At 48.1% G+C, this 20,709-nt stretch overlaps 2 protein-coding genes across 2 annotated transcripts in view; both read left to right on the top strand.

Moving 5' to 3' along the window:
- The first annotated feature begins 205 nt into the window (after positions 1 to 205).
- rpl22 (ribosomal protein L22) lies at positions 206 to 3,355 on the top strand. Its single transcript, XM_068314444.1, has 4 exons — positions 206 to 254; positions 599 to 709; positions 827 to 951; positions 3,172 to 3,355. The coding sequence occupies exons 1-4, from the start codon at positions 243 to 245 to the stop codon at positions 3,311 to 3,313; spliced, it is 390 nt and encodes a 129-aa protein (XP_068170545.1). The 5' UTR covers positions 206 to 242; the 3' UTR covers positions 3,314 to 3,355.
- Positions 3,356 to 4,189: 834 nt separating this feature from the next.
- Positions 4,190 to 20,709, top strand: part of chd5 (chromodomain helicase DNA binding protein 5) — a 35,055-nt gene continuing 18,535 nt past the window's right edge. The window contains exons 1-9 of the mRNA XM_068316128.1: positions 4,190 to 4,275; positions 11,788 to 11,936; positions 17,253 to 17,468; positions 18,386 to 18,504; positions 18,910 to 19,148; positions 19,220 to 19,332; positions 19,402 to 19,528; positions 19,991 to 20,157; positions 20,374 to 20,592. Of these exons, the coding sequence (XP_068172229.1) occupies positions 4,209 to 4,275; positions 11,788 to 11,936; positions 17,253 to 17,468; positions 18,386 to 18,504; positions 18,910 to 19,148; positions 19,220 to 19,332; positions 19,402 to 19,528; positions 19,991 to 20,157; positions 20,374 to 20,592 (1,416 nt within the window). The 5' untranslated portion in view covers positions 4,190 to 4,208. The remainder of the gene's footprint in view (positions 4,276 to 11,787; positions 11,937 to 17,252; positions 17,469 to 18,385; positions 18,505 to 18,909; positions 19,149 to 19,219; positions 19,333 to 19,401; positions 19,529 to 19,990; positions 20,158 to 20,373; positions 20,593 to 20,709) is intronic.

The raw sequence follows: 20,709 nt of genomic DNA, 5'->3' as shown, positions 1-20,709 counted from the left end.
TATGTAAATTAATATAAATAAACCGACAATGTTGATCAGAACATTTTCTATTTGACAGAAACACAGTTTGTGTGTATTTAACTGGGTTATAGTAAACCGGAAGTCCCGCAGCCCCGTGTATCCGGTCCAGAGGAGTCAGCGGCTCAATCGATGCCAGAGAAACGGATCGGATCGATGATGCGGCCGGGTATTATATTTCCTGCGCAGCCTCCGCTCCTTCCTTTTCGCTCAGCGTGTCCGCCATGGCCCCGATGGTGAGCAGAGAAACGGTGAAATAAACGGTGTTCAGGCGGCGTGGGGTCGGCTGGTGTTGGACCGGGAGACATAAATACGAACAGCCAACATTCCTACCGGAGCTCTGCGCGTTTTAACCGCTTATAACCGCGTGTGTTCATGACGCGGCGCACACCACGTTGGGCTAACCAGGATGCTAACGATAGCTAAGCTAGTCAACGGGAAAGTTAGCCAACGTGATTTGTTGTCATGAACGTTTGGAGATGACACGTTGTAGTTTGTGTCGGTAACACCGCTGATGTTCACTAACGTTCACCTAGTTAACGGTTTAACGTGACCGGCTGGTTGTTTCTCTATGCTCCAGAAGAAGCAGATGGTGAGGAAACAAGGAGGGAAGCGGAAGAAGCAGATCCTGAAGTTTACCCTGGACTGCACCCACCCCGTGGAGGACGGCATCATGGACGCCGCCAACTTCGTGAGTGTCACGTGTCGAGGTGTTCCGGTGGAGCACGTGGTGTTCGGTGAGAACCGGCCGCGTTCCACTCCGGATCTGGATCACCAGTCCCTGTCCTGTGTGTAACCCCCCCTCCAGGAGCAGTTCCTGCAGGAGCGCATTAAGGTCAACGGGAAAGCTGGGAACCTCGGCGGGGGGGTCGTGTCCATCGAACGCAGCAAGAGTAAAATAGCCGTGAACTCTGAGGTCCCATTCTCTAAGAGGTACGAGCACCAGTGAACCCTGACCCGTCCAGGTGTGTGTGTGTGTGTGTGTGGGGGGGGGGGCACACAGGATGGTGTACAAGTGAGAACTGGACCAGTAAAGGCTGGTCAGAGTACAGGTAGTCCTCAACCTACAAACACAACTGGATCCTACAGGCTGGTCACAATCTGAATTGTTTGTAACTCGTTCCCCTCGATAGTCTGTTTGAGGACATTAACATGTCAGTACTACTGTAAATACTACAGTAATGTCATTACTACTGTAAATACTACAGTAATGTCATTACTACTGTAAATACTACAGTAATGTCATTACTACTGTAAATACTACAGTAATGTCATTACTACTGTAAATACTACAGTAATGTCATTAGTACTGTAAATACTACAGTAATGTCATTAGTACTGTAAATACTACAGTAATGTCATTAGTACTGTAAATACTACAGTAATGTCATTACTGCTGTAAATACTACAGTAGTGTCATTACTACTCTAAATAGTAATGTCATTACTACTATATATACTAAAGTAATGTCATTAGTACTATAAATACTAAAGTAATGTCATTAGTACTATAAATACTAAAGTAATGTCATTAGTACTGTGAATACTAAAGTTCTATTCCCTCAGACCAGAAACAAATTCTCCTTTGGGCTTCTCCCTTCAGGGTCTCCACAGCCAATCAGTGTCCTCCATCTAACCCTGTCTTCTCATCCTCTTCTCTCACACCAACTACCTTCATGTCCTCTTTCACTACATCCATAAACCTCCTCTTTGGTCTTCCTCTAGGCCTCCTGCCTGGCAGTTCAGAACTCAGCATCCTTCTACCAATATATTCACTATCTCTCCTCTGGACATGTCCAAACCATCTCAGTCTGGCCTCTCTGACTTTATCTCCAGAACCTCTAACATGTGCTGTCCCTCTGATGGACTCATTCCTGATCATATCCATCCTGGTCACTCCCAGAGAGAACCTCAGCATCTTCATCTCTGCTACCTCCAGCTCTGTCTCCTGTCTTTTCCTCAGGGACACTGTCTCTAGACCAAACAACATCACTGGTCTCACCACAGTTTACAGGACATTAAAACAACACAGAATAATAAAATACTGTAGTACTGTAATATAACTTGCCTTTAGACTCCACCCCCCCGGCTGTGGACCGAGCAGTGACTGCCTGAACGAAGTCATTGTAGACATTAATCCTGACTTCCTCTGATAAAAATAGAATGAAAAAAATCAGCATAAATAGTTTTTCAATTAAAAATAAAGAAGAAAATGACAAAGCAAAAATCAGCACAAATTATTCATTTTAGTTTTGTAGGTTGAAGTGTTTTATATATTGTGCTCCTGAGTTAATGTTGCTGAACTGAATAAATGTGTTTGATTTCAGGCAGTTTTCACAGCGGAACAGCAGCACCACTGACTCATTTTATACTCTTGAACTCTTTCACTTCCAGCTGTTCTCAGAACACCCAGCCAGAGGTTCTAGAGTATCTTGTCTGATCTTTCAAGACACAGAATATTGTGTTCTTTAACCATGTAAAGACTGAATTTACCAAACAAAGACTAGCTGCTGCGGTTCTACCAGAGGAAAACAGTTTTTTTTACTTTTTGTGTTCTTTAGTTATCAGTAGAACATAAGAAGGTTCATGAAAAAAAAAGATCTTTTAGTAAAATCTGAGTCGGCAGGACTGTGACTAGATGCTAATATTTTCAGTTTAACACACCTGGAATTCTTTGTGGATCTGTCCATAAATTCAACACAATGCTTCAGTAGTTTGTCTCATTATGAAAAATGTTGATAAAATACTTATTTTATGTAAAATACTGTATTTTATGTAATCTTGCGGGCTCCAATCCCTGCCATCGTTGGTCTGGGACACGGTGAAGCTACAATCCATCCCATCTGGATCCAAAACGCCTTTCACTGGTTTTCTGATCAATGATCAACTGGTTTTATATATATTTGTAGCATGAATTCAGAAGTCCATGTGTGTTGGATCAGATGCTCAGTGTGTGCTGGGTGTCTCCACCAGAGGGCGCTGCAGCCTCTCCTCTGGAGGTGGGCCTCTGGTTAGGGGCTCCCAGTGGAGTCAGTGTTGGGTTAATCAGATTACACACTGGATGTAATCTGATTAACACCACCACAGGTCTGTGGGGGTGAATGACTTTGCGATGAAGACTCTGACGCTGACCCCCCCCCCCATCCTGTCCCAGGTACCTGAAGTACCTCACCAAGAAGTACCTGAAGAAGAACAACCTGAGGGACTGGCTGCGGGTGGTGGCCAACACCAAGGAGAGCTACGAGCTGCGCTACTTCCAGATCAACCAGGACGAGGAGGAGGAGGAGGAAGACTAGACCCCCACCCCCCCTTTTAATAAAGTTCATAGAAGAGCTGAAGCGTGTTCTGTTGTCTTGTTGGTGTGCTACCGAGGCTAGCATAGCATCCATTCAGTGTGTGTGTGTGTGGGGGGGTCCTGAGGAAACCCACTGGTGACACCAGGGTCTAGGACTTCAGGAGGTGGGGGTCAGTGTTGGTGCTGGAGGCGGGTCAGGGACCCCCTTTAACATTAATAATGAACTGGTCCCAGATCAGCATCAGGACCCGGCAGCTGGAGCATCCTCCTGTTCCATCTGTGGTAACCGTGACAACCCGACTCAGGACCCCCCCCTCTCAGCACGGCTCTGATTCGGTGGACCCCAGAGTCCGACCTGCCTCCTTACATCCCGCTCCCGTCAGGCTGGGGGAGGCAGGGAGGCAGGGGGGGCAAACGGGGAGCAGAACTTTCTCCTCCAGTTTTCCTGAAAGGACAAACCGCGGACGCGGCAGCGCGTCTGCCGCGTCCGCGGCGCGGCGCGCCGCGTTCACCGCACCTGTTTTATTCTTCATTCATCACCATCTTTACATTCAGCACTAGTCACCGCGGTAACTACCAGAGCACGACTTAAACTAGTTGTGGGTGAAATTATGGGATGCATCGTCATGGCAACAGACCAGACGTCACTATCTGGGCATGTGTGTTCCATTTTTGTCTTTCTTATTTTTCAGACTGGACCTGGATAGAGATCAGAGGGGGGGGGACACATGTGTGAGTGTTTCTGGACTAAACTCCACGACACCCGCGAAAAAACGTTGATCTGAATTAAAAGTGGGCGACGCGTCCGGTGGGGGGGGAGACAGAGCTGCGCCTCGGCGCCTGGAGGGTTAACTCCCGTCTCCGGTCTAACGGGGTTTGGGGGCGATGAGATAAAGATGCCGGGGTCGCTGAGTAATGAAGACGAGGGACAGGACGACATGGATTTTGAAGACGATCTGCCAGGTGAGGGGGGGGCCGTCCTTCACATTATTTAGCGCCGTTACGCCTTGAATGCGGGAAAAGAGGAGGAGGATGGGGGGGGGGATCAGCACCGTCATGCTGCTGTTCGGTGCTCGACCCGGTGCCTCAGAGGCGGGACGGGGTTCGGGATGAGCCTCACACCCCGCTGGGTGTGTGTGTGTGTGTGTGGAGGGGGGGGGGGGGTGATGGAAGCCCTTCATGTGTCCTGTAGCCGCGATCACATCCAGACACCCCCACAAGTTCACCCCCCCGGAGCTGTGTGTGTGTGTGTGTGTGTGTGTGTTACTGTGTGTGTGTGTGTGTGTCCCCACTCGTGACCAGGCTGCTCCAGCCTGGACCTCCTTTCTGACCCCCCGGTACCCGCGGAGGTGTGAAGCCACGTGTCGCCCCGGTAAACAGTGTCGTGACGCCGGGAGCCGTGGTCGGCCGCGGGTAGGTCATCCCTCCACTGGGGGGTCATCCCTCCACTGGGGGGTCGTCCCTCCGATGGGGAGGGATGGGGGGGTCATCCCTCCACTGGGGGGTCATCCCTCCACTGGGGGGTCCGGCTCTGCGTGGAATCAACAGGAACACACGGTCATGACGTGCGGCTTAATCTAATGGAGGCGATGGAGGAACCGGATCCACGGGGGTAGAAGGGATCAGAGGTGACCGGTGTCCTCACGTGGGGGGGAGGACCGTGTGTGCACCAGAACCAGATTAGAAATGTGTGTGCACCAGAACCAGATTAGTTGTGTGTGCACCAGAACCAGATGTGTGCACCAGAACCAGATTAGATGTGTGTGTACCAGAATCAGATGTGTGTGCACCAGAACCAGATTAGATGTGTGTGCACCAGAACCAGATTAGATGTGTGTGCACCGGAACCAGATGTGTGCACCAGAACCAGATTAGATGTGTGTGCACCGGAACCAGATGTGTGCACCAGAACCAGATTAGATGTGTGTGCACCAGAACCAGATTAGATGTGTGTGTACCAGAACCACATTAGATGTGTGTGCACAAGAACCAGATGTGTGTGCACCAGAACCAGATTAGATGTGTGTGCACCAGAACCATGCTAGATGTGTGTGTACCACAACCAGATTAGAAATGTGTGTGCACCAGAACCAGATTAGATGTGTGCACCAGAACCAGATTAGATGTGTGCACCAGAACCAGATGTGTGCATCAGAACCAGATTAGATGTGTGTGTACCAGAACCAGATTAGATGTGTGTGTACCAGAACCACATTAGATGTGTGTGCACCAGAACCAGATGTGTGTGCACCAGAACCAGATGTGTGCACCAGAACCAGATTAGATGTGTGTGCACCGGAACCAGATTAGAAATGTGTGCACCAGAACCAGATTCTTCGGAACCAGATTATAAAGGGACATATTCATGTTAATCCCAGATTTTAAAGTGCTGCTCCAGGGGTGTTGGTGGGGGGTAACCTCTACCAGTCTGCTGACTGGAGGCTGGACAGGGGCAGTCACACTGGATCTGGTTCCTGGGTCAGGTTGTCACGGGTTTGAGTCACTCCACTGTTTGAACCCATGGTGATGGTCAGCCTTCCTCCTCCTCCTCCTCCTCCTCCTCCTCCTCCTCCTCCTCCTCCTCACATCACATATGGAGACAATGGATTCAACCGGGAAGGGAGGCTGAGTGTGAATGAATCCAACCGAGGCCACCCTTTGAGGAGTGTGTGTGTGTGTGTGTGTGTGTGTGTCTGTGTGTGTATCTGTGTGTGTCTGTGTGTGTATCTGTGTGTCTGTGTGTGTGTCTGTGTGTGTGTGTGTGTGTGTGTGTTGTTGTTGTTGTTGTTGTTGTTGTTGTCAACTAAGCACTCACAGATAAGGGGTGGCGTCACACAGCAGGGTGTGTCTCCGGTCACTGGAACCACTTTCATCCGTGTGTGACGCCCCCCCCCCCCAGGTGGAACGTCACACCAGTTGTTCTGTTTTCATGTGTAGAGTGTGTGTGTACGGACATTCACAGATTGCGTGTGTAGGGACACACACATGTCATGCTGACGTAGCCGTGTTGGATCAGGACCGTGACATCATAAATGTGACATGTCTTCCTGATCTATACACTCAGGTGGAGACAATGCATTTGCATATCTATGAAAAATTCTGGATTTGGCCGATAATAATCCAAAGTAAAGCTCATGTATTCAAATCTTTGTAATCTGTTGGACAATTTTTGTCAGAAGGTTCCATTAGACTTTATTTTCCATTTTTATTTAGATTTTTCTAGCAATTTTTAACAAAAAAATTCTGCTCATAAAATAGAGCGACAGCTAAAATTTAGGAAATAAAATATAGGATATTGAACACTTAGGTAATGCGTCCGTCCTGGGGGGCGTCGCACTTCCAATGCCAGCCTATCAGTCTTTATTTGTTGTGGCACATGAAATGTCCTAATTCCCTTTGTTCCACGGCAGCTGCTCTCGCTGTCACAGACGATTCCACAGTGTTTTCCCTTTTAATTGTTTTGTTCTTCACTAAAATTGAAAGATTACGGTAGGCTTTCGTGTGCCTACAAACGTGATCCCCGCTCGGAGAGGACTCTATTTCTGGATCCCTCTCTTGTGAAAGTTGACACCATTTTTTCCTGCTGCGCGTTCACATCGCGGCGCGTGAAGCACGCCTTCCTCTCGCGTGTGTTTGCACATCAACCTAACTGTACAGCTGCTTGTGTACGTGCTCCACATTGCACACATTGTGTCCTAGTGCACAGATCGTGTCGTTCTGATGCTAGTCCGTCTCATCCTTCCATCGCTCTGATGGATCTGTTGGCTAATAATAGTGTCTGGACTCTGTGTCTGGATGCATTTGAGGTCTATATGTTTAATCAGAGGAGACACAGGAACCCGTGACCGTTTCTGTCCTTCAGGTCAAGTCTTACACGACAGCATTAAGTGGGCATTTCCACACGGGGGCCGACACAGAAATAGCTAATGTGCTTTCCAGTAAAGCCGAGCTTCCTCATGAGGGAGTCGCTCATAAATCTCCTTCTAATGGGTCGGTCCGCCGGCCGAGGATGGTCAGGCTGGTGTGTGTGTGTGTGTGTGTGTGTGTGTGTGTGTGTGTGTGTGTGTGTGTGTGTGTGTGTGTGTGTGCCGTCTGAACACACCACACACACCGGAGCTGCAGCGTTGGTCGGTTTTCTATCAGAATGTGGTCCCCGGCCCCCTGGCACAGCCCAGCCCCCCCCACCGGCGGACAGATTGTCATCCCCTTTGGGGGCGTCACAGGCCGTTCAGTCCAGGCCGTTCAAGCTAACACAGCAGTGCAGATGTTAGTGGACGGGTTTTCAATCAGTTCTATTGCGTTCACACTTTGTGTCGACCAATGAGATGCTCTACAGAGGGACCCTTAGTCATGTGGGTGGGCACAGTGTCAGGCACATTAGCGCTATGAGCTAAATACACATTAAAACATGCTAACATGTATCAGCAATGGCGGTAAATGTCCACCATCACTGACTAGCATGTCATTAGCATTAGTGGTCAGAATCAAACACAGCAGAGGGGGGGCCAATGGACAGACATGTGGGGCTAGACAAGCAACACGTACAGGTGTGGGACTGTCCATTCAGGTTGTTGAAATATTTCACCTCGTACTACCAATACTAAAAGGAATACTCAGGACCCACAAGTCATAAAAAAGGTTCTATAAACAAACGGCGGCATTTTCTGAAGTGCAGCAGGATTTTTCAGAACTCAGGGCCATAAAGGGCTCCATTACCCAGAAGCACCAGCTATAAGCTTTGAGACAAAGTACACATGGTGGGATATGTACTGCACATCTTGACTTGTTCACGTGTATTGTGTACGTACATAAAAAATAGACACTTATTCGTAAAATATATTTTAATAGGAAAAAAAAATCAGTCGGATTTGAGGTGGAACCAGTGCTGCATGGTCCCAGATGTTAGACCAGTCCATCTGTGGTACGGATTAGAGACAGTGGTGATGGATTAGAGACAGTGGTGATGGATTAGAGACAGTGGTGATGGATTAGAGACAGTGGTGATGGATTAGAGACAGTGGTGATGGATTAGAGACAGTGGTGTTGGATTAGAGACAGTGGTGCTGGATTAGAGACAGTGGTGCTGAACAGAAGACAGGAAGTGGATCTGGAGGTGGAGGAAGTGAAGATGTTGAGGTTCTCCAGGAGTGACCAGGTTGGATCAGAACTGAGTTCCTCAGAGGAACAGCCGAGGTGAGATGTTCTGGAGACTCTGATGGTTTGGACCCGTCCAGAGGAGAGATGGTGAGGATGTTGGTGATGATGATGATGAGGATGGAGCTACCAGGAAAGAGGACCAGAGGAAGACCAGAGAGAAGGTGGATGATGTAGAGACCTGAGGACAGGTGGTGTTGGAGGGGAGGATGAAGAAGATAGACTGACATGGAGAAGGACGACACGCTGTGGAGACCCTGATGGACACGCCCACAGGAAGAGAAGAAGATCTATGACAGGCTCTGTGGGATATTCCCTGGGGAGCATGAATGTCGGTGATACAGATTCACTGGGTATTGAGTTCCTGTAATCATTCTTATTAAACCTCCTCATTAGCCACCACCCCCACCCCCGTCAGCCTGCTCCCAGTTATTGACCACAAAGTGGATAAAGGGACCCGTTCTGACATCCTCCGGCTGATCCAATCAGTGATGTGGAATCAAGCTGTCAATCACGGCTCACAGGCCTGACGGTCGCTTCTGTATCATCACGTGATTTAGGCAGAGATATTAGACTTATCACATGGCCTTCACGACTGGCCTGGGGGGTCCAGAGGACCAGACTGAGACAGGAGCTCGCCCCCAGGCTGAGACGGTTCAAACATACACTCCAGGCTTTATTTAGAAAGAGGAAGAAGAGTCTGAGTGGGGTGGAAAGAAAGAAGACAAGGCGACGAGACAGAGAGGATGGAATCACATTGATACTGGATACACGTCAGGGCTGAATAATTACCTCTGAGGGGGTATTTTCTTAGGGTCAGACAACGGTGTGGGGGGGTTACTGCTCCAACTACTGCTTTAGAGAAGTTTGAATACAATTTCAATACGTTCTGGGCTTTCCATGACAAACGGTGTTAGCTTTACTCCCCTACGAAGACTGAATGACACGTCACCCCCAATTAGCGCCAGAGAAGGAGTGACACTTGGCAGTTAGCGGTGAAAGGAAACACACTTTGCCCCTGATTATAGCTTTGTAATCACTGGTGCATTTGCTCTCTGTCTGTGTGGGTTACCTCCTGCTAGCTTTGCTAAATAGAGGATAAGTGGTTGGTGAGGTTTATGTGTCTGCCACACAGGAATCCCTCCTTCCCAATCTTCTGCTCCAGCTACCCCAGGGGAGTGGTAGACTGCAGGGCTGTGTCGGCTGATTGACTGAGATACATGTGCTGCATATTTCATGCCCTCCAGTCTGCCTGCATGAGACGCCAGGAAGGTAGCGGAGGGCTGGCGACGGGACCGGTGGGCTCCGTGTGTTTCTCGGTGTCTTAATAGTGATGGATTGTTTGGACTGTTGCTCTTCCTTACTTACTCCTGGGTGACCCACTATGGGAGGTGCTGCTCTTAGCAGTTAGCACGTCTGCACACAGCAGCTGGGAGACGCTACAGATGACAACCAGCAGCAGGTCGCTTCGGTCTCCTCACGCAACAAAGGCAAGAGATACGCTCAGTAGCACTCAGTGGTCCTCCTGGGAGCTACCGGCGGGGCACACAGCCCATCTATTTGTGCCTTGATGGCTGGGGTTGATTCACAGTCAATGGGGTGTGAGTACCAGCCGTATTTAGACAAGTGCTCCCGTTGGTCTGACACGGAATTATCCTTTTATTTTTAACAAAAGCTAAGTGAAATTTCTTTTCTCTCTTTCTCTGTTTGTCGATTAACGGCAGTGGCGGCCAAAGCCAGGTCTCCACATCAATTCCTGTCGGTGATGCCCACAGGTCCTTCACACAGGGGAAGCTCGGTGTCGGTGTAGATCGTAATATCAGTTTGTTGACACGTAGAATCTGACCGGTAGTCTGTGATCCTGTCGTACCAGCTGGGCGTTGTTTCCAGGGGCTTGACCAACACCCTCTCAGTGACCAGCGGTGGTTAAAGGCCTTGACCCTGTGTTGGGGGGTGACACTGAAGCCCTTTAAACAGGAGAAGCTCCTTTCTACACCACAGATGGAGCTCCAGTTGTTTCTGATGTGTTTGTTCAGCTGAGACACTGAAACAACGTGGCTTTGGGAAAAGAACACAAGACAGCACACGGCTTTCCCCTGCTACCCCGTTACCCTGTTACCCCGTTACCCTGTTACCCTGTTACCCTATTACTTGGTACTCAATTAATCTGTTACCAGCTACCCTGTTACTCTGTCACTGCATTACCCTGGTACCCCATTACTCTGCAGCCCATTACACTGTTACTCTGTTATCCCATTACTCTGTTACCCTGTTACCCTATTACCCTGTAACTCCATTACTCCATTACCTGCTATCCCATTACCCTGTCACCCCATTACCCTGTAATTCCATTACCATGTTACCCTATTACTTATTACCCCATTATATCTGTTACCAGTTACCCCATTACCTTGTTACTTGGTTACTGCATTACCCTGTTACTCTATAACCCCTTCACCCTGTTACCCCATTACCCTGTTACCCCATTACTCCATTACCTGTTACCCCATTACCCTCTCACCCCGTTACCCCATTACCCCGTTACTCTGTTACCCCATTACCCCGTTACCCGTTGTCTCATGGACTCATCTTGTGGGACAGATGTGATGCTTTGGCATCAGGAGCTTGGAAAGCCCCTCTGACCTCTGACCTCTTCTGTTTCACAAATCAAAGACTCACAGTTCTTGTCTTGCAGTCCAGACCGTCCAGGGCCCTCTGCTGGACGGTATTAAAGACCTCATCTGTCACATGTGTGAGCCCAGCCCACTGGTCCGTTCACCCCAGAGACACGACGCAAACTCTTCACTTAGTTGAGATTGGCTGAGTCATGTTAACACGACGCGTGAACTTTGACTCTATGGGTTAGGGTTAGTGTTAGGCTGCTCGCTGGGAGCTGTGGCAGAAAGGGAACTCCAGTAGTTGGACTTGTGCGGTTGTTCGTCTCTGTGAATGTTCATAATTCGGATGTTCACATCTTGAGGACTAGCTGTCTTTAACCATTTCAGCGCCGACATTTGAGGGGAAGCGGAGCTTCCCTTGCACATCTTAGAGAAATCACCTGTTTGCTTTGTAAAATTTAAATCATCTAAACTCGTGTTCACATCTTAGGTGCTAGAAGTAGTGTCAGTTTCTCTGTGAAGGAACTGAAGTATTTATTAATCACAATTCTCATCATTTCTGGTCACAGGTTCATGGATTAATGATTTTCAGGCAGTAATTTTCTAAATGATTATAAAGATTCAGGCAGACGTGAAGCTGAACTGCTATTGCACCTGTCGTGTCTTCATCACATCCATATACACAATGTATTTCTGTGTCCAGATGAAGATGACGAAGGCGAGCGCAACTCCCTTTCCCTCACACCCCTCGACAGCTTCTTCCCTGACAACGAGCCCCTCAAGCATCAGAAGAAGAAGACCAAAAAGATGAAAGAGGGCAAAATGCCCAAAGTTAAGAAGAGGAAAAAGGAGGTAAGTAAGACGTGTCGACGCCCAACGCAGGAGCTTGGCAGGGATTTTAGCTCCCGTACTACCCTACATGTGGTACTTCACAAACATTTGTCTTTTGATGTCTCTGCATGTGGATGAAAGATGCGGGGCGGCGTCTGTGATCTAAATGAGAGGCGGAGGTGTAAACTGTAGACACCAGGGGCTAATAGAGGCACCAAGGGCTAATAGTGAGGTCCAGCGGTGCTGACAGAGCCCTTCTGTCAGCTAGAGCTGCTGTAGGTGAATTAGAAACAATAGCATGGAATATTTCTACTCGTATTAATATTAGGTGACACTGTGAAGCCTATGAGATATATAACATGAAAAAGATTTCTATAGCCCCTCAGAGAATATAGAATCCACCACGAGTGTCTAAATCTTAATTAAGTTATTATTTAAATTAAATAAATACAATAATTATTTTAAAAATAACTTGATTTTATTTTTAATTATTACTTTAATTATTTATTTTAATTTAAATAATATCAATAGTAATTAATTAATAATATAATTTCACATTCTTTTTAAATAATAAAATAGATTAGTATGTATACTAAATAATATATACTAAATAATATATTATACTTAAAATAATATTTTATATAATATATAATATAAATTATCATATTATTCAGTTTTTTAAATACTTAAAAATAAAATCTTATTAATTAAATAAATAATTAATAATATAAACTTTTATTAATAATAATATAAGCCCTTATTAATAACAATAAGCCTTTATCAATAATATTGCCCAATAACCAAGAGTCAGGGGGAGTGTCTGGTGGACTCCAAAGCTGACAGGAAGCTGTGGTGATGACTGACGAGACGTACCAGGACCAAACAAGTGACTCCATCAGACCCTCCTCCTGTCTCTGATTGGTGCTTCAGATTCAGAGGCCGATGCGTTTATATGTGAAGGCAATAAGCAAGTAGTAAAGAAATTGTCAATGGGGGTTGTACCATTTATACACCAGATGATTTTTCTCGTTGGCTAATGCTAACCTCGCTAGGCTGCAGGCTCAAAGTGCTAATTTGAGTAAAGGTGTGTCGGCACTGCAGACAAGGTAAGGACCTGGGGAGGACGGTGAGCAGCTTTCCTGAGGACTTTGATTCCACGCAGCTGCTGGCACGGCTGTCTGGAGGTCTGGTGGTCCTGGTGGTCCTGGTGGTCCTGGTGGTCCTGGTGGTCCTGGTGGTCCTGGTGGTCCTGGCCTGGCTTTATTACATGTACAGTCCAGTTGTGAGGCTGCTTGGCTGTTCAGACAGAATCTTAAGTTAACAAGCAACAAGTCAGATAGACTTCCCTGTGGGCGGAGCACCGATGGTACGCTCTGCTAACCTGTGTCATGTGATAAAGGCTTTAGAGGCTTTTTGGATCGAGAGCAACCCAACACACACCTGTGGAGGAATTATCAGTGCAGAGAAAGAGTGTTGTGACTTCAAGTCATTTAAAACAGGGGAAGCTCAGAGATTAGCTGGTGCTGGGGGGGATAAAGGTCCAGATCCACACCTGAGATCGAACAGTCATGAAATCCATGTTGATTCAGTCTGAGTTACCGATGGAGACCTCGCGTCTTCCAGCTCTAGATCCGTAACTCTTGAACTACCGTGAATTAGAACTCGTTTTTCTTCAATAACAATGAACACCAACGTAAAACCAGACTGGTGGGGTTGTCCTGGGTTTACAGCCAGTGACTGACCACAATTATCAAACTGAATATTCAGAAACATTGGCTTCTGACGATGACAAACGTTGGCGTCATGGGCAGAGAAACGGAGAATAAGAGAAGTTATTGTAATAAATACTGATTTATTTTATTTATTAAGTTATTTTCTGTCTACATCAAACCGTATCATTTATTTAGTAGTGTTATCACCAAACCCCTCCCACAGACATCTCCACTCGAGGTGGTTTGGTCCTCGACTGCCTCACACGTGTCGAAGGGACGTTTTCAGTCAGCGATTGGAGGAACTCTCTGTATTCCCAGAGTGCTCAGGGAAAACAGCTGGTCACATGACCAGGATGTTCCCCTCCGCTGGCTGGAGATGCCACCGGCGCTGTGGAGCGATTGGCTGCCAGATGGCCCTCTGGCTGCAGGTCGGACGGAGCTGCTGGAGGTGGGGGGGGGCACTCCGACACACAAGATATGATTGTGGATTGAGAACACACACGTTAGTGGTGAACATTAGTGTGCAGCGTGTGATCCACATCATATTCTAGACCCGGGACCAGGGGGTCAGAGACACCCCCCCGGTCCCGGGTCAGGACAGAGACCGGCCTGGTCCTCCTTGTCGTCTCCAGCGAGATAAAGGACGAGATGGTCCGTGTCTGCGTTCGCTCACAGGTTTACAGAAGGTAGTTCACTGACCAGAGAGGAGGACAGGCTTTAGTTTGACCACATCACCCCCCCAGGAGGGGATGGAGTCTCTTGGGGGGGTCCATCCCAGCAGAACCGTTCTTCTCATCGTGTCGTTTGGTCCTGAACTCGATTTCCTGAACACGTTGGTGTCTCCTGGTGGCGTTCTTCACAGGGCTGTTGTGAGGAAGCATGTAATCTGATTACTCTGTCATCGCCATGGGAGACGGAGGCCCCCTCTTTGTTGCTCAGTGCCCTCTTTACTCCGACCGTGTGTGTGTGTGTGTGTGTGTGTGTGTGTGTGTGTGTGTGTGTGTGTGTGTGTGTGTGTGTGTGTGCAGCAGAGGATTCTGGGCCACAACCAGACCACCTTCCTTTTGCAGTGGTTTTGCTTCTTTGCCTTTCCCTCCCCCGTCTCCACCCCCCCATGCCCATCCCCCACCCACAATCTTCAATTTACTCCCCCCCCCACTCTCTCCTGCTCCTCCTGCATAAATGAGATTTGTCTAGACGGCGCTGCAACCACAGGCCTCTGCATAACCAGCTCGTTATGCAAACGCCTCTGATTGGATGGCGGCGTTCCATTGGCTGCCACTGTGACAGAGTGTGTGCAGAAGGATGGAGGGAACGGGGTGGGGGGGCCAATGGAAAAAAGAAAAGAATGAGATGGAAATGGAGGAAACTTTAGAGAGAAAGAAAAGAAAATGGGGGTGGGATGTGAAAGAGAAAAAGTGAGCGGGGAGGAAGTCGGGGTGGGGGTGGGCGAGCGATGAGAGTGAAAACAAGCAGGAGAGAGAGAGCTGGAGCCAGACACTGCTCAAATTTGGTCGCCATGGCAACACAGCCAGGCTGCTGGTAGGGTTGGCGGGCGCTGCGGCAACGTGAGCCTCTCCACTGCGCTAGCGAGCAAAACGCCTGTAAGTGTCTTCATGGGCCTGCTGAGCAACAGGCATGATCACACGCACACACACACACACACACACACACACACACACACACACACACACACACACACACACACACTGATGCAGTGTCTGTACTCAGAGACACACAAAGGGAAAGAAACACGTCTGGAACAAAGAAATTTAACCACAGAAATGTCTGCAAAAAAGCCGAGAGAATAAAAAAATTGAGTAAATCTTTTCAAAAATATCTAAATAATTAGTAGAATCAGCACATTTCTCTCTCACACACACACACACACACACACACACACACACACACACACACACACACACACACACACACACACACACACACACACACACACACACACACACACACACACACACACACACACACACACACACACACACACACAGTCACGCAGCAGGTAATTTAACCATATGCAACACTCCTGATCACACACACACTGTGTGACACACGCTGCTGTTAGACAGGCAGCGTTTAGCGCGGGCTACACATCATCTCTGAATGCTGATTGGACGACGGCCTCTGCTTCCACTTTTTCATTTTCCGTTAAGGCGTCTGGGAGCGGGGGCACGACTCTCAGCTCTCTAATCCGTAATGATTTCTTCATGTCATCACAGGCAGCAGGTACTCTCTAAGTAAATCACTGACACTTCATTTGATTCAGTCCTGCAGATTCAGAGCGTCTCATTGGCTGATGACACGTGTCTGAGCCCCCACCCAGGTGGAGTTACAGCGATGCTAACTGACCCCGTTGCTGTGCTACGTTTTCCATCAGGAAGCGGCAGCTGGTTCCTCTGTGTGAAGCTCACCTCTTAATGGAACCTGTGGCCACGCCCCCCCATCTCCCTGTGGCACACCTTTCTTTTCTAAACAGATCTGTAATGGAGGTCACCTCCAGCACGCCACAGGAAAACGGCGTGCGGCGCTCTTCACACGTCTCCCTGATGAACACTTTGGCCGTGATCCATGAGCAGTGCATTGTGGGTCGTAATAATCCACTCAGATCAAATCGATCCTTTCTCTTTGGCTGTGCCCGACTGCCCCGACAATGCCGTTACAATCGGATCATGAATTTTCTGACAGACAGTCGTTGTCAAAGACAACAGAAATATTTTCACGTGTCGGTCAGAAGGAGGCAGACTTCCTCTCGCCAACAGTTCCAGTGTTCTCGTTTGCGTGCGTCCTTTCACGCGTTAAATGCACTTCCATTCAACAAAAATATTCACAATTTTTCCATTTCTCCACTTAAATTTTGAACCTGGAAATGATCACGAGACTCCCCTGTGTGATTGTGTCTTAAAATCGACCAAACGGCAGCACGACGTCTGTTGGTTTTAACATTTTGATAAAACTTATATACGACATGATTTTACTTTTTTTTTCTTTCTACTTAGACAGTTATGATGTTATTAATAAAAACCATTGAAATTTATAGTTTGTTTAGTTTTTATATTGAACTATTGGCAAAACTTAAATCCTTGCAAAAAGAACATATGCATATGTATGCAAGGATATATATATATATATATATATACATACATATATATATATATATATATATACATATATACACACACACACACATACAGTGTATACATACATACATACATGTATATATATACACACATATATGTATATATACAGTACATACAGTATATATTATATATAATGTGTATGTGTGTATATATATATATATATATATATATATATATATATATATATATATATATATATAGCGTATCTTACTGTATATTCCATTATTACTTTGGGATGCATAAACGTCATGTTGGGATGCACACATTTTTCTTGAAGCGCATCCCAGGGATGCACTACTTTCTGGAGGTAACATGAAGTCTGCAGTTTGGTTCAGATGTCCAGTGTGGCTCAGGAGCTGGACCTGATGCCAGCTTTAGTTCTAACCTCCTGCTGCTGATTCCTGAGCAAACACCGGTGTCCACGCACCCATTCGTGTATAATCCCTCTGTGTTCTGGCCCGATCCTGCAGGGGGGACTCCAGGTCAGGGTCGACAGCGACCTGGACGAGACGTCCGAGGTGGAGGAGGAACGGGAGCGTCCAGAAATAGGCTCGGAGAGCGAAACCAGCACGTATGGCCCCACCAAGAAGAAGAAGAAACCCAAGGAGAAGAAAGAGAAGAAGCCCAGGAAGAAGAAACGAGATGAGGAGGAGGAGGATGAGGACGACGACGACGGCAACATAAAAGTTAGTCCAGCTCCATTAAGTCACAGATTCTGAGTTTTCAGTGAAGCAAATCCTGATGGAGGGTCCATGGAGTCGTATTAAAGCCATCATCTGGTGATGTAATAATGTGATAATAACCATCGTATCAGAGGGACGTCCCCCTGGGACATTTAAGGAGGCACACTTAGCACGAAACTAGGAGTAGATACTGAAGCAGGAGGGATGGGGGGGTAAAACGAGCATCACATCCATGACTCCTGGTCCGTCCGTTAGTCCACCAAATGTCTTCACAACCGTTACAGGTAGGAAGATGAAAGAAAAGCACATGACTCAGGCAGCAAAGGGGACGAAAATGAGATGATGACCTTGACCTTGAGAAAACTAGGTCAAGGTCAATTTTCAACTTTTGCACACTTTTTTTCACATGTCTCAAGAACCGTATCAGATAGAAAGACGAAACAAAAGGCGTTATATTGAGGGAGGAAAGGGGACGGAAATTAGATCACAACCTCGACCTTAAAAACCAGGTGATATTATTGGCTTTCAACGGTTTACTAGTGAGTTTATGATTCCAGTATTTGTGGCTGACAAATGTAGAGTAAAATCACGTAAACTTGATTTTTATTTCTTCTGTGTATTCTTATGTATAATCCTGAATTACATAAGATGAGGTTTATCTGTACCGTGAAAAGGTAAAAGGTAGATCTGTAGATTGTATACATGATCTGTCCTCCTCCTCATGGACCACCGGGGGCTTCAGTCGTCCACATCAGACCTCTGAACCTCTAGTTTTATCAGGTCCTCATGTAACACTGAGATTTCAGGCGAGCAGATTCTTTGAATCTGGTCTGAATGTAGTCCCTCCGTTGAGCTAAGGAGGAAGGACACGGTTGTGCCTGGACGGGAACTACTTTTCTTCCTCTCGTCTGTTTTCCCAGGAGCCCAAGTCGTCCAGCCAGCTGATGCAGGAGTGGGGTCTGGAGGACGTCCAGTACGGCTTCACCGAGGACGACTACAAGACCATCACCAACTACAAAGCTTTCAGCCAGTTCCTGAGGCGAGTGGGGGCTGTTATTGTTGTTCTGTGGGGGTGACGGTCTGTGATCCTCTCTGCAGAAGCTCCACGTGAGACCAGAGCAGGCGTGACGAGAGGAACGCTGCTCCTTTTACTGTAGCTGTTGGGGTAAAGAGTCTTCCTCACCTGGGGCCGGGGGGCTCGGCTGAGCCTCTGCTCCGACAAAGAGGAGCATGAGCTCCCGTGGTGCCCCCCCCCCCCGAGTTGTCATCCGCTGACTGGATGACAGCCGGGAGGCTCCGGGGCTGGGGGGTCTGACCCGCTGACCTCAAGCTGTTCCCTGACAAATCAGAAACACGACATACACACAACAAGGCGGGGTGGGGGGGATAGAAAACACACCAACATGATGAAATGGGACTTAAAGCTGTCGTCTCCCCCCCCCAGGCCTCTCATCGCCAAGAAGAACCCCAAGATCCCCATGTCGAAGATGATGACGGTGTTGGGGGCCAAGTGGCGCGAGTTCAGCGCCAACAATCCCTTCAAAGGTGCGTCCGCCACCGCCGTGGCCGCCGCCGTGGCCGCCGCCATGGAAACGGTTACCGTGGCGCAGCCCGCATCCGTCAGCAGCGGCCAGCCCAGCTCCCAGCTGCCAATCAAAAAAGCCAAAACCAAAGAGGGGAAAGGTAAGGCCCGTGGAGCGTGACGGAGCGTGTGTGTTTACACGGAACCGCCTCTGATCACGCGTGTGTCCCAGGGCCAGGAGTGAGGAAGAGGAGCAAGAGCGGGAAGGAGGTGAAGAAGAAGCCCAAGCCGAAGAAGACCAAATCAAAGTCGGGCCAGAGTGGGAAGAAGAAGAAAGCGTCTTCGGTCCGTCCCGCTCGTCTCGTTCCAGATCGTCCTCCACTTCCTCCACGTGACGCGTGTTTGTGCTTCCAGAGCGAGGACGACTTCCTGGAGGAGTCGGACTTCGATGACATCAGCATCCACAGTGCCTCCGTGCTTTCTGACGCGTTGGGCGCCGCCCCCAAGAAGAAATCCAGACGCGGGAGGAAAAAAAGGAAAAGTACGTTCCCCTCCCCTGTTAGCTCCATCGTGGACGTGGTGGACAAGAAGCTTCACCTGATTTGAGACGGTTTTTTATGAAGGGGAAAAGGAATAATAGTAATAATATCTAAAATATTAGCAATAATAATAACAATAATAACAATAATAATAACAATAATAATAATAACAATAATAATAATAACAATAATAACAATAATAATAACAATAATAGTAATAACAATAATAGTAATAATACCCTAGTATTAAGTAATAAATAGAGTGACCCTCTGTGCCCACACACAAAGGACATAATTATCCGTGTATTTGTGGTCAATCTGAGGTGAACCTGTGTTCCTCAGCCTGACTGGACTCGTAGCTGTGATGTCATCATGGTGATGAGGTGGTAAAGGTGATGTCTCACCATCACCAGCTGCACTGAAGTGATGTCCTGGATGTGCGTCTCTGTGTTCACGCTCTCCAGAGGAAGACGGCGACGGCTACGAGACGGACCACCAGGACTACTGTGAGGTTTGCCAGCAGGGGGGGGAGATCATCCTGTGTGACACCTGCCCCAGAGCGTACCACCTGGTCTGTCTGGACCCTGAGCTGGAGAAAGCCCCTGAGGGCAAATGGAGCTGCCCACACTGTGTGAGTAGACTAACACCTGACACACGTCGGGATGGTTCACCTGATGGAGGTGGGGGGAGGCTGGAGAACCAGAGAGAACCCAGGGGGACACGGGTAGAACACACAAACCACACAGGAAGGAGTCCGTCCTTCCATGCACGTCGAGATGCTACTCAACGTTAAACTGAGATGTTTAACGCTCTGCTCCAACCATCACGACGTCTGTGCCCTCCCCAGGAGAAGGAGGGTATCCAGTGGGAGGCCAAAGACGAGGAGGAGGAGGAGGAAGAGGCAGCGGGCGAGGAAGAGGACGACCACATGGAGTTCTGCAGAGTGTGTAAAGACGGGGGGGAGCTGCTGTGCTGCGACACCTGCCCCTCGTCCTACCACATCCACTGCCTCAACCCCCCCCTCCCAGAGATCCCCAACGGGGAGTGGCTGTGTCCTCGCTGCATGGTGAGCCCACACTCACACCCCCAAAAAGAATCTGTTCCAGTTAGGTGAGGACACGGATAAAGACACTCCAGGACTTTATTTTTATGACTGAACATTCCTCAGAATTCTCTCAAATTA

This window comes from Antennarius striatus, chromosome 5 (genome assembly GCF_040054535.1).
Source record: "Antennarius striatus isolate MH-2024 chromosome 5, ASM4005453v1, whole genome shotgun sequence".
NCBI lineage: Eukaryota > Metazoa > Chordata > Actinopteri > Lophiiformes > Antennariidae > Antennarius > Antennarius striatus.
The sequence above is the reverse complement of the archived record's forward strand: the minus strand, read 5'-3'. Positions and strand labels throughout refer to the sequence as shown.